At 70.8% G+C, this 16,131-nt stretch overlaps 2 protein-coding genes across 5 annotated transcripts; both read right to left on the reverse strand.

Annotated features, from left to right (window-relative positions):
- Window positions 1-410: 410 nt before the first annotated feature.
- Window positions 411-4,483, reverse strand: HPX (hemopexin). Its single transcript, XM_075140558.1, has 10 exons — window positions 4,383-4,483; window positions 4,065-4,135; window positions 3,820-3,900; window positions 3,145-3,299; window positions 2,664-2,817; window positions 2,195-2,407; window positions 1,832-1,939; window positions 1,466-1,596; window positions 825-969; window positions 411-745 (listed from the first exon to the last, which is right to left on the reverse strand). Exons 1-10 carry the CDS (start codon window positions 4,445-4,447, stop codon window positions 519-521), a joined length of 1,350 nt encoding a protein of 449 aa, XP_074996659.1. The 5' UTR covers window positions 4,448-4,483; the 3' UTR covers window positions 411-518.
- Window positions 4,484-6,365: 1,882 nt separating this feature from the next.
- TRIM3 (tripartite motif containing 3) lies at window positions 6,366-13,790 on the reverse strand. 4 transcript variants are annotated; one of them, XR_012672110.1, is made up of 11 exons: window positions 13,575-13,790; window positions 11,125-11,362; window positions 10,853-11,004; window positions 10,572-10,752; window positions 9,427-10,150; window positions 9,241-9,344; window positions 9,000-9,167; window positions 8,669-8,928; window positions 7,949-8,019; window positions 7,673-7,813; window positions 6,366-7,294 (listed from the first exon to the last, which is right to left on the reverse strand). XR_012672110.1 is itself a non-coding variant. In XM_075140561.1 (11 exons), exons 1-11 carry the CDS (start codon window positions 13,703-13,705, stop codon window positions 7,142-7,144), a joined length of 2,232 nt encoding a protein of 743 aa, XP_074996662.1. In that variant the 5' UTR covers window positions 13,706-13,790; the 3' UTR covers window positions 6,366-7,141. The 4 variants fall into 4 exon arrangements, 3 of the variants coding, with proteins under 3 accessions (XP_074996662.1, XP_074996661.1, XP_074996660.1); XM_075140561.1 differs by having other exon boundaries at window positions 8,760-8,928; XM_075140560.1 differs by having other exon boundaries at window positions 8,748-8,928.
- Between the last annotated feature and the right edge of the window lie 2,341 nt (window positions 13,791-16,131).

Consider the following 16,131-nt stretch of genomic DNA (forward strand, 5'->3'; position numbering starts at 1 on the left):
CAGTGCTGTGGGGCATGGCACAGCATGGCGCACTGTGGCACGTTACAGGACAACACGTTTCAGTCAGCACGGTATGGAGTGGCTCAGCCCTGGGCAGTGCTGTGCAGTGCAGCACAGCGTGGTTCAGCCCAGTACAGCCCAGTTCAGCCCAGTACAGCCTGGCACAGCCAGGGAGTGCCTCCCCGTACCACATCCCCTGGGACTCACCTACCAGGACACCCTTACAAGGCCCTGGGCACCTGCACCTGCTGGGTCATGCCCCGCTGGCCCTGCTGCACCCGGCTGGGGTGGCATGGGCATGAGCATGGGGATGGGGACGGGGATGGGGACAGCTGCCACCCTGCAGCCACTGTGACCCAGCTGCACCGGCCCCACCGCCCCCCAGCACCCCAGAGAGAGCAGAGGGGATCTCGGGGTCTCCCTGGCTTTTATTGCATCCCAGGCACAGGCAGGCTGGGGCCAGCAGAGCCCCGGTGCCAGCAGTGCCGCGGGGGCCCGTGCAGCAGCACCGGCCCCGGTCACTGGGGGCAGTGGAAGAAGTGGGTGGTGATGCTCTGGGGGGGGGCAGGCTGTTGGGCCCCCAGCAGTTGGGCCACGCTGGGGTACTGGTGGTAGTTGGGGCCGCGGAAGAGGAAGACGCCGTTGTCGGTGCACATGGCGCCGTCCACATGGTCGTGGGGCAGCGGCATCGGCTCGCCCGCGTGCCGCGGCGTCTGCTTCAGGTCCACCAGCCGAACGCGATCCCCTGCCGGCAGAGCACCCGTCAGCCCCATGCCCCGGCACAGACCCCGGCACCGGAGGGTCCCGGTGCACCAGCTGCCCACCTGTGATGAGATAGAGGTGTGCGGAGCCAGGGCAGGTGAAGGCAGCATCGGCACTGGGGACCCCCAGCTCCTCCTGCAGCGCCAGCGGGTACCCCAGCACCCGCCGGTGGCCCTGCTCCGAAAGGAAGACGGAGACCTGGGAGCCCTGGGGAGAGCGGACAGTGTGGGCCACGGGCGGGCAGGGACGGGCAGGGACAGGCAGGGGGAAGGAGCAGGCAAGGACAGGGTGGCTGGGGACGGGCAGAGACAGGCTCGGGGGTGGATTTTAGGGGGTGCCTGGGGGCTCTGTGGGGTGGGGAGGGCCTGGGGATGGATCCCACAGGGGGCTGGGGGCCAGGGCAGCCCGGCCTGGGGGGCACTGCAGAGTGCTGCGCTGCCGTGTCCCCAGGCTGCCCCGGTGGGGGGGTGATGTCCCCGAGGTGCTTGGTCCCGGGGGGTGACGCCCCTGAGGTGCCTGGTCCTGGGGGCTGACGTCCCCCAGCAGGCCCGGTGCCGGATTTGAGGTGCCTGAGCTGCCCTGTCTCGGGCACAGGCCTGGGGGGGTCTCACCGGTGGCCGGTGGGGCAGCGAGCCAGGGCTGGGGCAGGACCCATGGGGAACAGGGACGGGGACAGGGGACATGGCAGCCCCGTGGGCCAGACCTGTATCAGGTAGGTGCGTCCGTCCCAGGCGAAGGCAGCGTCCACCTCTCCCTCCAGCCCTGGCCACGTCTGTCCCAGGGGCCAAGCGTGATGCCCGTCCCGCCACGAGTCCAGACGGAAGGAAAGACCCCCTGCAGGCTGCGTCAGTGGCCCTGCCCCACAGACCCTGCCCCACGGCACGGCCACAACCACGGCCCCCCCCCCCCCCAGCAGAGCCAGCTCCACACTCCATGGCCCCACAGAGTGGCTGGGACCACAGTCCTCCACCCCACAGCCCCCAGCACTGCCATGGTCACGGCCACCCACAGCCCCCAGCAGTGCCGCGGGCACAGCCAGCCCCAGCCCCAGCCCCCTGCCACCCCTCACCGCGGAAGGCGTAGATGCGTCCGGTGTCGTCGGAGAGGAGGGCCTGGAAGGGCATCTCGCTGCAGCGGTCACTGGCGCCCCCCCACGAGGCGTTCCCCTGCCCGTGCCCTGCCGGCAGCGGCAGCGCTGGCAGTGGGGCCAGGGCGCTGCGGGCAGGGGCAGGGGGCACAGGATGGGCAGCAGGGGCCAGATCCCAGGGCAGCCTGGTGTGGGGTTCTGGGGCCCCTCTACTGCTGTGGGGCTGGGTGCCCGGTCACCCGGGGGGCCCAGTGGGAGAGGGTCCCCGGTGTAGATTCCCCAGGAGGGTCCCCAGGAGGGTCCCTGGGGTGCCCGTGAGTCCCTGGGGGGTGGCCAGGCGCTCACCTCGGCCCGGGCAGGGTATGAAGTAGTCGCGGAGGTCGCGGGGGTACCCGGGGGGCACCTCGCCGGTGAGGGGGTCAAAGCGCTGGAATTGGGTCCCCCGCAGACAGTAGTACCGCTCCAGCCAGCGCAGGGCAGCGCCGCAGGGGCCCAGCCCCGGCCACATACGCGGCTTCGTCACCCGCAGCGCCAGGTCGAAGGAGTACACTGTGTCCCCTGCGCGCGGCAACGGCACCGCTGGCACGGCTCGGCACCGCTCCCAGCACCTAAGTCCCATGCCCTCCACAGCCCCGCCGCCCCACGGCAGCCCCTCTGCGCACCCACCACTGCCGCCCCATGGCACCACCTGGGTGCAGCTCCCAGCCCTGCCCCACGGCAGCCCCTCCGCACCCCATGGCAGCCCCTCTGCACCCCACAGCAGCCCCCTGGCCATCACCTTCTCGCCCCCCACTTGACCCCGGCCCCCGCTCACCCTTGAAGAAGAGGACAGTCTCGCCGCCGCACTCCTCAGGGTGGCACTCGACAGCGGCGTCCAGCCCCCCGGGGACCCCCGGGAACTCGTCCCCCACGCGCCGGGGGAAGCCAGGACGCAGCTGCCCCCCAGCGTAGGCCCAGACCTGCTCGCCCTGCAGATGCCCCACGGGCTGAGACCCACGGGCACCAGCCCAGGGAGCCCCGTGGGGCTGGACCTGGGGGGAGACCCCCAGGACAGGAGCCCCCCCCACGACAAGACCCCCCCAGATCTGGCCCACAAGCTGGGACCCCAGGGCCCGTCCCTCCCAGCAGCCCCGAGAACCCACCCCACAAGCCAGCCCCATGGACCCGCTCGGGGGTCTGAGCAGAGGGGGAGACCCCACCCCCGAGCTGCCCGCCTGGCCCCCTGTGGTGGCGTGTGGGGCCGCCCAGCCCGGGACCCCCACTCGCTGCCCGCCACCCCCCACCCGCAGCCATGCCTGGAAGAGGTAGAGGCTCTGGTGCTCCTGGGGGTGCTGCTGGCGGTGCAGGCGCAGCGCCGCCTCGATGGGGCCCCCCAGCTCGGGCCAGGACGTGACCAGGGGGCGGGCGTGGGGCCGGGACCCCCGTGGGGAGCTCTCCCAGACCTCCTCGCCTGGGCAGGGACAGCGGCTAGCCCCACGGCTGGCAGTGGCGGGGGCCCATGGTGCTGCCCCACACCCTGCTCCCACAGCCCCCTGCCCCAGAACACCCCACAGCCCCCCCACCCCTCGTTGTCCCCCAGGGCCCCATTTCCACCCCACTCCACGTTTATCCAGACCCCCATTCCCCCCCCCCCCAGGCCCTCCATTGTGATCTGCCCCCATGGACCCCATCTTCCCCCCATCCCCTCCCCATCTTCCCCAGACCTATTCCCCACCCCATTTCCCCCCCAACCTCCCAGCGCCAGGCTCATCATCCCCCCTCTCACATGTCCCGCCCCCCAGTTATCCCAGCCCCACAAACTCCATTCCCCTGCCCCCCTATATCCCATTTCGCCCCACCCCCTGTCCAGTCCCCATCTCCCACCATTTCCTCTAGACCCCATTTTCCACCAATGCCCCATGCCCCCCAGCCCCATGTCTCCCCAGCCCCATGCTCCGCAGCATGCCCTCCCCCGTGCCCCCTAGCCCCACCTCTGAAGAAGAGCATGGTGCCATTCTCACTGAGCGTGGCAGCGTCGAAGCCACCCTCGTCCGCGCAGAGCTGGGCCAGGTCTGGGGGGGAGTCAGAATGGCGCGGATCCCCGAGACAGACCCCCTACGTCCCACCCACTGCCCCACAGCACCTGCCATGCCCCACATACACCTTTGTGCCCCACACGCGCCTTGTGCCCCACACGCGACTCTGCCCCCTCCTCCCCCATCCCGTGGGCTCTCACCAGTGTCGTTGTTGGGGGACTCAGCCCCATGGTGATGCTCTCCTCCAGCTGCCTCCGGTTTGCTGTGGGTCCTGGGGACAGGCAGCACCATGGGCTCACAGCACAGCCCTCCCAAACAGCCCCACATTGGCATGCAGCCGCCCACCCCAACCCCCCCGCCCCCATAACAGCCCTCCGCAGCCCCCTGCCCCAATACCCCCCTGCCTCACACCCCCAGCTGCTCCACTACCACCCCCACAGCAACCCCCTGCCCCACACCCCTCACCAGCGCCCCACACCCCTCACCAGCACCCCACATGCTCCCCCCGCCCCACTCACAGGGGGTAGGCACAACCCAGGGCCAGGGCCCAGGCCAGGCAGAGGGTGGCTGTGGGGACCCCCATGGTGTGCCTGGGGCCCCTGCCAGGGGGCCCTATATGGGGCAGGAGGGGCCGTTGCACAACTACCCTGCCCCATTGCTCAACCCAGCCCGCCCCACGCAACCTTCGTCCGTGCGGGGGGGCGGGGGGGGACACGGCACAGGGACAGGGCAGTGCATGGGGGGGGCAGGACCCCGCTGTCATCGCCCCCCAACCCAGCAGGGGCAGCACAGGGAGCCACAGCGGGGGGCTGGGGGGGGGAATGGGGCTCACACCCTGCTGGGGGTGACGGCAGGGCCTCAGCCCCCGGTGCGGCGGGGCTGGGGACGGGGGTCAGACCCTGACGTGGCAGGAACAGGGGTGAGGGTCTGACTGCAATGGGGCTCAGACCCTCACAGGTCTCAACCCCCCACGCGGGGGTTCAGCCCCCAGCAGGGCTCAGCCCCCAACATGGCAGGGCTGGGGAGGGGGATTAGACCCCGATGAGGCTCAGACCCCAACACAGCAGGGACAGGGGTGAGAGTCTGACTCCAATGGGGCCCAGACCCTCCTGGGGCTCAGACCCCAACAGAGTAGGGCTGGGGACGGGGGTCAGACCCCAACGGGGCAGGGACGAGGATGAGGGTCCAACTCCAACAGGGCCCAGCCCCTGACAGGGCTCAGCCCCCAATGCGGCAGGGCTGGGGGTCAGACCCCAGTGGGGCTCAGACCCCAACGCAGTGGGGCTGGGGCTGGGTGAGGGTCTGATGGGGCAGGAACGGGGGTCAGACCCTAGTGGGGCTCAACCCCTGACATAGCAGGGCTGGGGTCGGAGGTCAGACCCTGGCGGGTCTCAGACCCCTTTGTGGCAGGAACAAGGGTGAGGGTCCAACTCTGACGAGGCTCAGACCCTGACAGGGTGGGTCTGGGGAGGGGGGTTCAGATCGTGGTGGGGCTCAGACCCCAACACGATGGAGCTGAGGAGGGGCTCAGCCCCCGGTGCGGTGGGGCTGGGGAGGGGGCTCCCACCAGCAGGGTGCGGGGGCCCGGGGGTGCAGCGGGCAGGGGCTGGCCTCGTCCCAGCCCCTTCCCAGCAGCCCCCCCGCCCGCCCGGTGCTGGGAAGGGCCTTGGCCCCACGGCGCCTGTTTGCTCTGGCCACCGGCCGCGGGCAGGGATGGGCAGGGACGGGCAGGGACAGGCAGGAGCGGGCAGTCAGCCTGGCTCCGTGCCTGGGGCAGCTGGGAACACCAGCGGCGGAGAGGGGGGTCAGGGTGCTGCCCCACACGGGGTGCACATCCCGGGGAGAGGGCACACTCATGCATGGGGCGCACATCCCGCGGTTACGTGCCCCATAGGCGGGGGAGCGGGGGGCAGCCCCTGCGCGGGGGCGAACCTCCCATGGGACGGGGGGCACCCCCCCGTGGGGTGTACGTCCTGGGGTGCAGAGCCCCGCGGGGAGGGGGAGCACAGACCCCGCTGCTGCCGGGGCCGCTATGGACCAGTCTGACCCAGTCCCCACTCCCAGTATGGACCAGTCTGACCCTGTCCCTGCACCACGGGTCAGCGCCCGCAGGAGGCTGTGCCGGGCAGGCATCCAGTGGTGCTGGGGAGCTCCGGGTGCTGCACCCACTCCCGCTCTGACTGGCACTGCCCGTGTCTGCCGCGGCCTGGGGGTCCCACTGCCCTGCAGTGTGCCCGAGGGTCTCCAGGAGCACATCAGCGGCACCCAGCCCGGCTCAGCCCCCACCTCCCCTGGTGCCGGTGCCGGGCCCCTGCCCACCACCCCCAGCCCCTGGGACAGGGGCTCCCACCACCACTCCTGGCGAGGCTTTGCCCCAGGGACCCTCGATGAAGGTGGTGCCACAGCCGTGACGTAGGTCTATGGGGTGGGAGCTGCCCTTGCTCCCACCAGCTCCACCGCCCCCCACCCCACCGTGGGGCTGGCAGTGCCAGGGGGCAGGGTACTTCCAGAATACTTTATTTTGTACATACAGTTTGTCAGCGTGCGGCAGCAGCCCCACGCAGCCCCACACAGCCCCGCCGTGGGGCAGGCAGGCACGCGTGGTCGCCCCACAGCCGGGGCTTGAGCCGGGGGAGCAGGGCCGCAGTGCTGGGGGAGAGGGGCCGATGGGGGGCAGCCCCTGTGGGGCGCGGTGCTCCGGGACCAGCCACCCCACAGCTGTCCCACAGCCCCAGGCAGCGCACACGGCCCCCAGCCCTGCTCGGCAGTTCCCCCAGCCCCACACGCCCCTATGTGCCTTCGGGACCCCCGGCAGTAGGGGCAGTGGGGCTGCCGGCCCTGCCGTGGGGCAGGAGGAAGGGCGTGACCACGGCCCCAAGGCAGCCCCCACGGCCCCCAGCCCTGCTCGGCAGCTCCCCCAGCCCCACACGCCCCTATGTGCCTTCAGGACCCCCGGCAGCAGGGGCAGTGGGGCTGCCGGCCCTGCCGTGGGGCAGGAGGAAGGGCGTGACCACGGCCCCCAGGCAGCCCCCACCCCAGCCAGACCCATCCTCGCCCCCACTCTGCGCCTGGCCGCCCCCCAGGATAAAGTGCACATGAAGGCTGGGGCGGCGCTTGGGGGGCAGCGATGGCTGTGGGGCTGCAATGGCTGTGGGGCAGCGATGGCTGTGGGGCAGCCATCGCTGGGGGCACCTCGCTGCAGGTGCTCTCCCAGGGGGCCTGCGGGCACCATCCTGGCGCGGCACTGGCAGCGTCCCCGTCCCCGTCCCCGCGGTGGCTACTGCAGGTAGCGATAGGCCTTGAAGCAATGGTTGCCGGAGTCAGCCACCACCACATGTCCGTCGGAGGTGAGGGCCAGGCCCTGCGGCCCGTACAGGGGGTCGGCGGCCGTGTTGATGTAGGAGAGGAAGGAGCCCGCGCTGTCGAAGACCTGCAGGATGTGCGGAGACACGCTGTCCCCAACGTCCCCACTGCCGCTGCTGCCCAGGCACCCCACCGCCCCGGGGAGCCCCCCTGCCCCAATGGCCCCTGGCATGCTGGCACCTTGTCCCCACTCTGCTGAGCCGCCCCTGCCCTGCGCGTGGTTCAGCGCTTGGGCCACAAGCCCCGTCCCCTGCCTGCGCCCGGGCTGCCTGTGGGACCCGCTCCCTGCAGTGGGATGGGGACGGGGACGTGGATGGGATGAGGAGGGGACAGTGCTGGCCCAGCACCCCCCAGGACCAGGCCACATGGGGGGCAGAGGGGTCCCGTGGGCTGCAGGGCTGGTCGCCCCTGGGGCAGCGTGAGGCTGCGGTGCCGGCACCGGTACCTGGATGCGGCTGTTGCCCCAGTCGGCCACGATGATGTTGCCGTTGGCGTCGACAGCCACCCCCGTGGGGGCATTGAACTGCCCGTTCCCCTCCCCGTGGGACCCGAACTTGAAGAGGAACTCGCCGTCCGCGTTGTACACCTGGGGACAGCAGGTCACTGCGGGCTGTCCCTGCACACAGTGCCGGCGCCAGCAGGTACAGCCCCGGGGAGCGCGGGGATGGCACAGAGCCAGGGACGCCGGCGGCCACCCACTGCCTGCCGCGGCGGCACTCACCTTCACCGAGTGGTTGTGGAAGTCAGTCACCACGATCTCATTCTTGTTGTTGACCGCCACGAAGTGGGGCCCTGGGGAAGGGAGGGGGCTCAGCCCCAGGATGGGGACGGGGGACTCAGCCCTGGACGGGGATGGGGGGCCCGGCCTGGCACAGCGCCAGTGCCATGGGGACAGGGGGACACCCCTCAGTCCCACGCCAGAGAGGGGGTGGCACGGCCCTGGTGCCCGGTTAGTGAGGTTAGTGCCACGCGAGCAGCTGGTGAGGCCAGCACAAGGGGGTTAGCGCAGGCGGTGCGCAGCCCCCCGCGGCTGGAGGGGGCACCCGGCCCCACGGCGGGACCAGCGCTGAGGACGGACCGAGACCCCAGAGCCCCGACCCACAGGGACAGAGCCCACAGCCAGAACCAGAACCGAGAACCTGAGCACAGAACCACAACCAAGAGCCCAGAACCAAGTCAGAACCTAGAACTCGGAACCTAGAACCAGAGCCCAGAACCAAAACCCGAGCCCAGAACCCAGAGCCCAGAACCAAAACCTAGAACCAGAGCCCAGAGTCCCAGCCTAGAAACCAGAACTAGAACCAGAACCAAAACCCGAGCCCAGAACTAGAACCAGAGCCCAGAACCCAAACCCAGACCCCAGCCCCAGCCCCAGAGCAGCCCCAGGTGTCCTGGTGCCAGCTGGGCACCAGCCGCCGTCAGCAAGGTGTGCGGTACTCACCATCCCAGCCCGGCCCCGGCGCAGCGGGAAGCCAAAGGCATGCAGTAAGGAAGAGGGGACTTGCCAGTCGGTGTATTACCATCGAGTGTACCTGCAAACTGCCGCTCGGCCGTGCCGCGGCTCCCAAACTTGGTGACGAGCTTGCCGTTAGACTGGAAGATGAAGACGCAGCAGGCCTTGTTGTCCACCACGATGATGTGGCCATTACGGTCCACGGCGACGCCCTTGGGGCCCATCAGCCGCCCGGCCCCGATCTTGGTCTGCGGCCGGGGAGGGGTGTCAGGGCTGGGTGTGGAGCCTTGGCCCCCCCACCCGGCCGCTGCCCCCTCACCTTGAACTTGCCCTCAGGGGAGAAGATGCTGACCCAGCGGTTGTCGTAGTCCGCAATGATGATGTCCCCGTTCATGTCCACGGTGACGCCAGTCGGGCGCTGGAGCTGGCCGGGGGACCGGCCCCGCACCCCGAACCGCAGCCGGAACTGCCCCTCGTTGGAAAACACCTGGGGGGGCAGTGGGGGAGGGTCAGCCAGGCCGGGGGACAGGACGGGGCCAGGGATGGGGCCATGGTCCTACCTGCACGCATTGGTTATTGCTGTCGGCCACCACGATGCGGCCGCTGCTGGAGGTGGAGATGCCCTGGAGGTTGGTGAACTCCCCCTTCTCCCGGCCACGGCTTCCTGCAGCGGAGCAGGGGGGTCAGAGGGGCGGGGGGGCCTGTCTGCCCTGGGGAACCCCCGCCACCTCGTCCCTGCCGCTCACCCACGCGGAAGATGAGCTCGTCCTCAATGGGGTTCTCCTTCTTCTTGCCGCTGCTGTACATGCTGGAAGGGCGCCGGACGGCCTTCTGCCGGATGTGCCCGCTGCTGGGCGACTTGACGCGGCGCTTGACGTCGTCGGGAGAGGGGGGCACGTCGGAGGCCTTGACAGCACGGACGCGGAAGGGGCTGCCACGGATGGGCTGCCCATAGAGCAGGATGGAGAGGAGGAAGTCACCCTCGGCGCGGGGGGTGTAGAGCAGCTCATAGGTGCCGTTCTTGTTGTCCTGCACTTCCGCCTCGGCCGCGCCACCGTCCGGCGCTGTCACCTGGAAGCGCAGGCTGGCACTGCCGCTGCGCACCAGCTCCCCGTCCTTGTCCTTGGTGGTGACGCTGAGCGAGGAGGGCTGCCCCACCACAGCATGCCGCAGCCCCTCGCCCGTGGCCACCGTCTTGTGGGCTGTGGCGCTGGTGGTGATCAGCACGCCCAGGTTGAGGATGGACTTGCGGACGCCCTCAGTCTCCACCACGTAGTCGAGCTGGGCGTTCTCGTGGGGGTGCTCGGGGAACTCCTGGCTGGCCAGCTCGCTCAGCCGCTCGCTCATCTGCTTCTTCACCAGCAGCACCTCAGTGGCGGTGCCGTGGTGCAGCGCCTGCTCGGTGAAGGCGCAGCTGCTGAGGATGCTCTCCTGGCCCTGGCGCAGGGCGTCCAGCTGCGCCTGCAGCACCTGCTGGGACGGGGCAGGTCACCCTCACCGTCGGGCCGGTACCCTCACCGGCACCCGAACCCTGGCCACGGCTCCAGCCGGCTCCCGCGGCACTGCGCCGGGAGCCCTGCTGCCCGGAGGGAGGGCTGGCCAGCACTTTTGGCATGGCCAGGGCATGTTCACCCTTTTCAGGAAGAGCCGGGCAGGGGCAATGGGCAGGCACAGGGGAGGGACGCCGGCGTGAGGGCATGGCGGTGTGGGAGCATGGCAGCATGGGGGCATGGCGGAGTGGGGGCACAGTGGTGCAGGGGCACAGCAGTGTGGAGAATGGTGGTGCGGGGGCACAGCGGTGCGGGGGCACGGCAGTGCAGGGCACAGCGGTGTGGGGGCATGGCAGTGTACAGAACAGTGGTGTGGGGACACGGCAGCACAGGGGCATTACCTTCTGCTTGGCCCCGCAGGTGGCCTCCAGGTCCCGCACCAGCAGCCCCTTGCGCTGCCGCAGCGCTGTCTCCAGCTCCTCAAAGGTGCTGCCGATCTCCGACACTGCCTCATTCTTGCGCTCCACCAGCTGCTGGCTGATCTCTGACACCAGCCCGATGGCCGCCGCCAGCTGCGGGAGCCTGCAGAGGAACCGGTGCTGGGCGCGGGGCAGGCACTGCCGGAGAAGACCCCCAGCAGAGCCCCGGCCCCCCCCGGCCCCCTGGCCCCCGCTCCCCATACCTGCTCCTGACGGCATCCAGCTGCTGCTGCAGGGCTGCCTTGTGCTGCTCCACCACATCGCGCAGCGGCACGGTGACGTGCTCCCGGTGCTCCCCCTCCGTGCACTCGCGGCACATGGCCGTCTCGCATGGCTCGCAGTAAAACTCCATCACCTGCACATGGGCACTCAGGTCTGTGATGGCCCCCCAGTCCCTGGACCCCCACAGCCCCCCGCTGCAGCTCCCACAGACCCCTGCAGCCCCCCCAGGCCCCCGCCCACCGGGGCAACCCACCTTGCCCTCGTGGTTGGGGCAGGAGAGGGGCTGGCCAGTGACAGCGCTGACGGGGTCCAGGCCGCGGCCGGGGTGGGGGCCGCAGCTCTCGGGGTCCCGCTGCAGCACCTCCATCAGGTTGGTGATGAAGAAGTTGTTCTGCAGGGCGGCGACGCCGCGCTCGGGCAGGATGGAGGTCTGGCGGCAGACGGGGCAGGAGAGGGTCAGGCTCTGGGGCGGGATATAGTTCTGGAGACACCTGGGGCGAACGGGGACAACCAGAGGGTCAGGACCTGCGCGCAGCAGGGAGGGGGGGCCGGGGACAGAGGGACAGATGGATGGACAGGAGGGGCCGGGGTGTGCGGGACAGAAGCAGAGGGACAGGGCCGGAGGGGCAGGCAGACAGTGGGACAGACAGACAGGAGGGCAGTACATCAGGGTACGTGGGGCAGGGGCAGAGGGATAGGCCTAGTAGGACACACAGACAGCGGGACAGACAGACGGACAGGAGGGTTACACTGCTGCACACTGGGGTGCAGGAGCGAGGGTGGGGGCCGGAGGGGCAAACAGACGGTAGGACAGATGGACAGAAGGTCTGCACTGCGGTGCCATGAGAAGCTGCTGCCAGAGCCCAGAGGGGCGGACAGACAGATGGACAGAAGGGGAGAGGCCAGGAGGGGCCAGGCTGGGGGCGGCACTGGGGCAGAGCCGGGGGGGGGAGGGAGGCTCCAGGGGGAGGGGGCGGCAGGGGTCGGGAGGTCTCTGGGGGGGCACAGAGAGAGCAGACATCAGTACAGAGCCCACCACTGACGACCGCGGCCGCAGCCCCTGGCCCCCCCCCCCCCCCCCACACGTACCCCACACCGGTGGGCACCAGCGCCGGATCAGCCCCGGCTGCAGCAGCCCATGGGGGCGAGCGGGGTGGGGGGCAGCAGGGGGCTCAGGGGGCACAGGCTGCACAGCCCTCACAGAGAAGCAGGGGGGCAGTGGGGTCCCGGCCCCCACGCGGGCAGGCGTGTATGGGGAAGGCGGCCATGGGGTGCAGGGGGGCCCTGGCTCCCCACCCCTGGGGGTGCAGGGGGGCTCAGCCTCATCTCTCTCTGGGGAGGGGCAGGCAGGCGCAGGGGTGCCGTGGGGCCCTGGCTCACCCCCAGCTGCGGGGGGTCAGGGGGACAGAGGGGGGCTCTGGCTGCCCCATGGCGGGTGTCAGGGGATGCGTGGGGAGGGCGGGCTGAGGAGGGCGGCTCCACTACCGCTGTGGGTTTGGGGGATGCTCGGGGGATGCAGTGGGGTGCAGTGGGGGTGCAACCTGCAGTGGGGTGCAGTAGAGTGCAGTGCTACACAGCTGGGAGGCAGCAGGGCGCAGCAGGGATGCAGTGTGGGTGCAACAAGGTGCAGCAGGGATGCAGCAGGGCACAGCAGGGATGCAACAGGGATGCAGTGCAGTGCTGTGTGGGTGCAGTGGGGATGCAGGTGGGATGCAGCACAGTGCCATGTGGATGCAGGGGGGATGCAGTGGGGATGCCATGGGGATGCAGTGGGGCACAGCAAGGATGCAGCAGGAATGTAGTGCAGTGCTGTGCGGGTGCAGTGGGGGTGCAGTGAAGGTACAGTGCAGTGCCATGTGGGGGCAGCAGGGATGCAATTGGGGTGCAGTGCAGTGCCGTGTGGGTGCAGTGGGCATGCAGTGGGGATGCAGCGGGGATGCAGTGCAGTGCCGTGTGGGTGCAGAGGGGATGCAGTTGGGGTGCAGTGGGGCACAGCAGCCCCAGCTCGTATCCTGCAGGAGGTACAGGCAGGGAATGCTGGGGGGATGCGGCGAGGGGCAGTGGAGCGCAGCAGGGATGCTGTGCGAATGCCGGGGGGTGCAGGGACCCCAGCTCTCCTCCTGCAGGAGCTGCATGAGGGGGTGCTGGAGGGGTGCAGTGGGACACAGCAGGGGGACACAACAGAGCCTGGAGCACAGCGGAGGGGCGCAAGCTGGGGGATGCAGTAGGATGCAGCAAGGCATAGCGGGACACAGTGGGGCTGGGGGCACAGTGGGGATGCAGCAGGGATGCAGGGGGGAGGCAGCAAGGCCCAGGGGCACCATGGGGATGCAGTGGGGCGCAGTCAGGGTGCAGTGGGGCGCAGGGATGCAGCAGGGCAAAGCAGGGATGCAATGGGGACACAGTGAGGACACATAAGGCCCAGGGGCGCGGTGAGGATGCAGCAGGATGCAGCGGGGATGAAGTGGGAATGCAGTGGGGGCCAGGGACACAGCGGGGCACAGGAGGAATGCACTGGGGACACAGTGGGGATGCAGCATGGCCTGAAGGCACAGAGGGGATGCAGTGGGGTGCAGTGGGGCTGGGGGCACAGCTGGGACACTGCCGGGCCTGGGACACAGCACATTGCAGTGGGTCCAGGGGCGCAGATGGGGCGCAGCGGGGCCGGGGGCGCAGATGGGGCGCAGCGGGCCAGGGTCTCACCTCTCACAGAAGGTGTGCAGGCAGGGCAGCACCTTGGGGTTGCGGTAGCGGTCGAGGCAGATGCTGCACACCAGGAACTGTTTGTCAATCTGCCGCACCACCGGGCTGGCGCTGGCCTCCCGCTTGGCCATGGCGGCGTCCCCGCGGCCCCACGGCGCTCAGCCTGGGGGCAGGGACGGTCAGCGGGGCCGGGGCAGCCTCACGGCACCACACAACCCCCAGTCCTGCAGGATCACGCCCCACGGCTGCCCCACACGCTGGGCACACAGGAGCCCGCTCACCCCACAGAGGACCCACCGCCCTCAGCCCCACATGCCCTGGGGTGCACAGGGGGGTCCCCCACTCCCGACCATGCCCACAGTCCCTGGGTGCCCAGAGCCAGCCCCACGCTTGCCCCAGCCCACCCCCACACGCCGCCGCGACTCACAGCTCTGCCCTGCACCCCAGCGCAGCACCCTCACCCACAGCGGTGGACCCCGCGCAAAGCCCCTGCCTGCCCCACGGCACCCACCCTCCCGCCCGCGGCACCCTCCCGCCCCACGGACCCCGCTGATCCCCCCCCGTGTCCCGGGCACTGCCGGGCTGGGGTCCCCCCGCACCCCCCGGCCCCCGCCGGCGCCTCCGCGCCCCCCCGGGACGGCCCCCCCACCGCCCCCGCCCCACGGGGGACACGCCGTCTGTCCCCCCGCCCCACAGGCCGTGGGCGCCTCGCGGGGCCCTGCGCCCGCCCGGCCGCCGGAGCGTCGCGGTGCCCCTCGCCAGCCCCACGGCCCCTGCGCCCCTCGGCCCGTCCCGGCCCCGCTCACGGCGCTGCGGCGGCCCCGCACTCCAGGCCCCGGCCGGGCCCCGCCCCGGCCGCCATTGTGCGGCACCGCCCGCCCCCACGGCACCGCCCCCGCGTGGGACCGGGGCTCCGGGCAGCGGGACAGCGGGGGGGCAGCGGTCCGGGGGGCCGGGGCAGCGGGGGGGCAGCGCCAGCCCCGGCCCGCGGAGTCCCCGCCGCGATGCTGCGGGCACGGCACGGCCCCACATCCCGCCCCTCCCTGTCCCTGTCCCCCCCGTCCTGTCCCTGTGTCCCCCCCGTCCTGTCCCTGTGTCCCTCCCGTCCTATCCCTGTGTCCCCCCATCCTGTCCCTGTGTCGCCCCCATTCCTTCTTGTTCCTGTCCCCCGTCCTGTCCCTGTGCCGCCCCCATTCCTCCTTGTCCTTGTCCCCCCATCCTGTCCCTGTCCTCCCCGGTCCTGTCCCTGTGTCGCCCCCATTCCTCCTTGTCCCTATCCCGCCCCGTCCTGTCCCTGTCCCCCCCGTCCCTGTCCCCCTCATTCCTCCTTGTCCCTGTCCCCCCCCGTCCCTATCCCCCAACCTCGTGTCCTTGTCCCCAGGCCCCCACCCCCCCCGTCCCCAGCCCTGTCCCCCCCATCCTCCTGTCCCCCCCCCCTTGTCCCTGTCCCCCATCCTTCCTCTCCCTGTTCCCCCCACCCCCCCGTCGTCCCCCCGCCAGCCCATCCAGGCTACCCCCCACTCGCGACAGGCCGGCGCTGCACCACCCCCCCCATAGGACCCACTGGGGCCGATCCCGCCTCACCCCCCTGCCCCATCCCGTGCCAGCCCCCTCCACACTGCGGGCCTGTTCCCGACGCGCGAGACCCCCACCCGTCCCAACCCCATCCCCACGCGTGCCCCCCTCGCCCCACTCACCCCCCACGCAGCCCCCTCCTCGCCTCAGCCCCCGCCGTGGGCCGGCAGCGCGCATCGTCGGCCCGGCCCGGCAGGGACTGCACCAGGGATGGGCAGGGCAGGCAGCTGCCAGACCGGACCGCACCACGGCGAGGCGGGAGGGGGGTCACACGCTTTTTACCCCCCCGGACTGCACGGACACCCCCCCCCCCGCCGACCCCCCACTCGGGAACGGCGACGCGTCGTTCCGAGACGCGTCGCCGTTCCCGAGTGGGGGGTCGGCGGGGGGGATCCCTGGGAGGGGGGGGAGAGCAGGACCCAACCCCCCCTCAGCACGAATGGTCGGGTCCGGGCTGTGGCTCTGCAATGGGGGGGGCTCCGGGCTCGCCTCCCTGCATCCCCGGGGTACCCGGCTGTCGCCACGGCAACCGCATCCCGCCCCGGTGGCCCCCCCCCCCAAAGTGTGGGGGGGTCCTGGCTGGCAGACCCCAAAGTGGGCCCGTGTGTCGTGTCGTGTCCCCCCCACCCCTTGCATGGACACGGGTGGGGCAAAGCCCACGAGCAGCCGTGGTGCAGGGCCGCCTGTGCATGACGGGGTCCCCGGGGGCCTGTCCCCAACTGCACAGAGGAACCGGCTGGGTGGCATTCCCACCTCACGTCATTGCCATCTGGCAGGGCCATGCCGGCACGGCACCGCTGCCACAGCCACGGCGAAGTCACTCCCAACCATCCACGGTGCAGTGACGGGGGCTGTGGTGGCAGGTGACGGCCGCAGGTGACAAGGGCGGTGACTCTAACGAGGCTTTTGGCACCTCATCCCACCATCCTGGTGTCCAAGACAGGATGTTATGGTTTGGAGGGCTGGACAACCATGTGGTTCA

Source organism: Calonectris borealis, chromosome 1, assembly GCF_964195595.1.
Source record: "Calonectris borealis chromosome 1, bCalBor7.hap1.2, whole genome shotgun sequence".
Classification (NCBI taxonomy): Eukaryota; Metazoa; Chordata; class Aves; order Procellariiformes; family Procellariidae; genus Calonectris; species Calonectris borealis.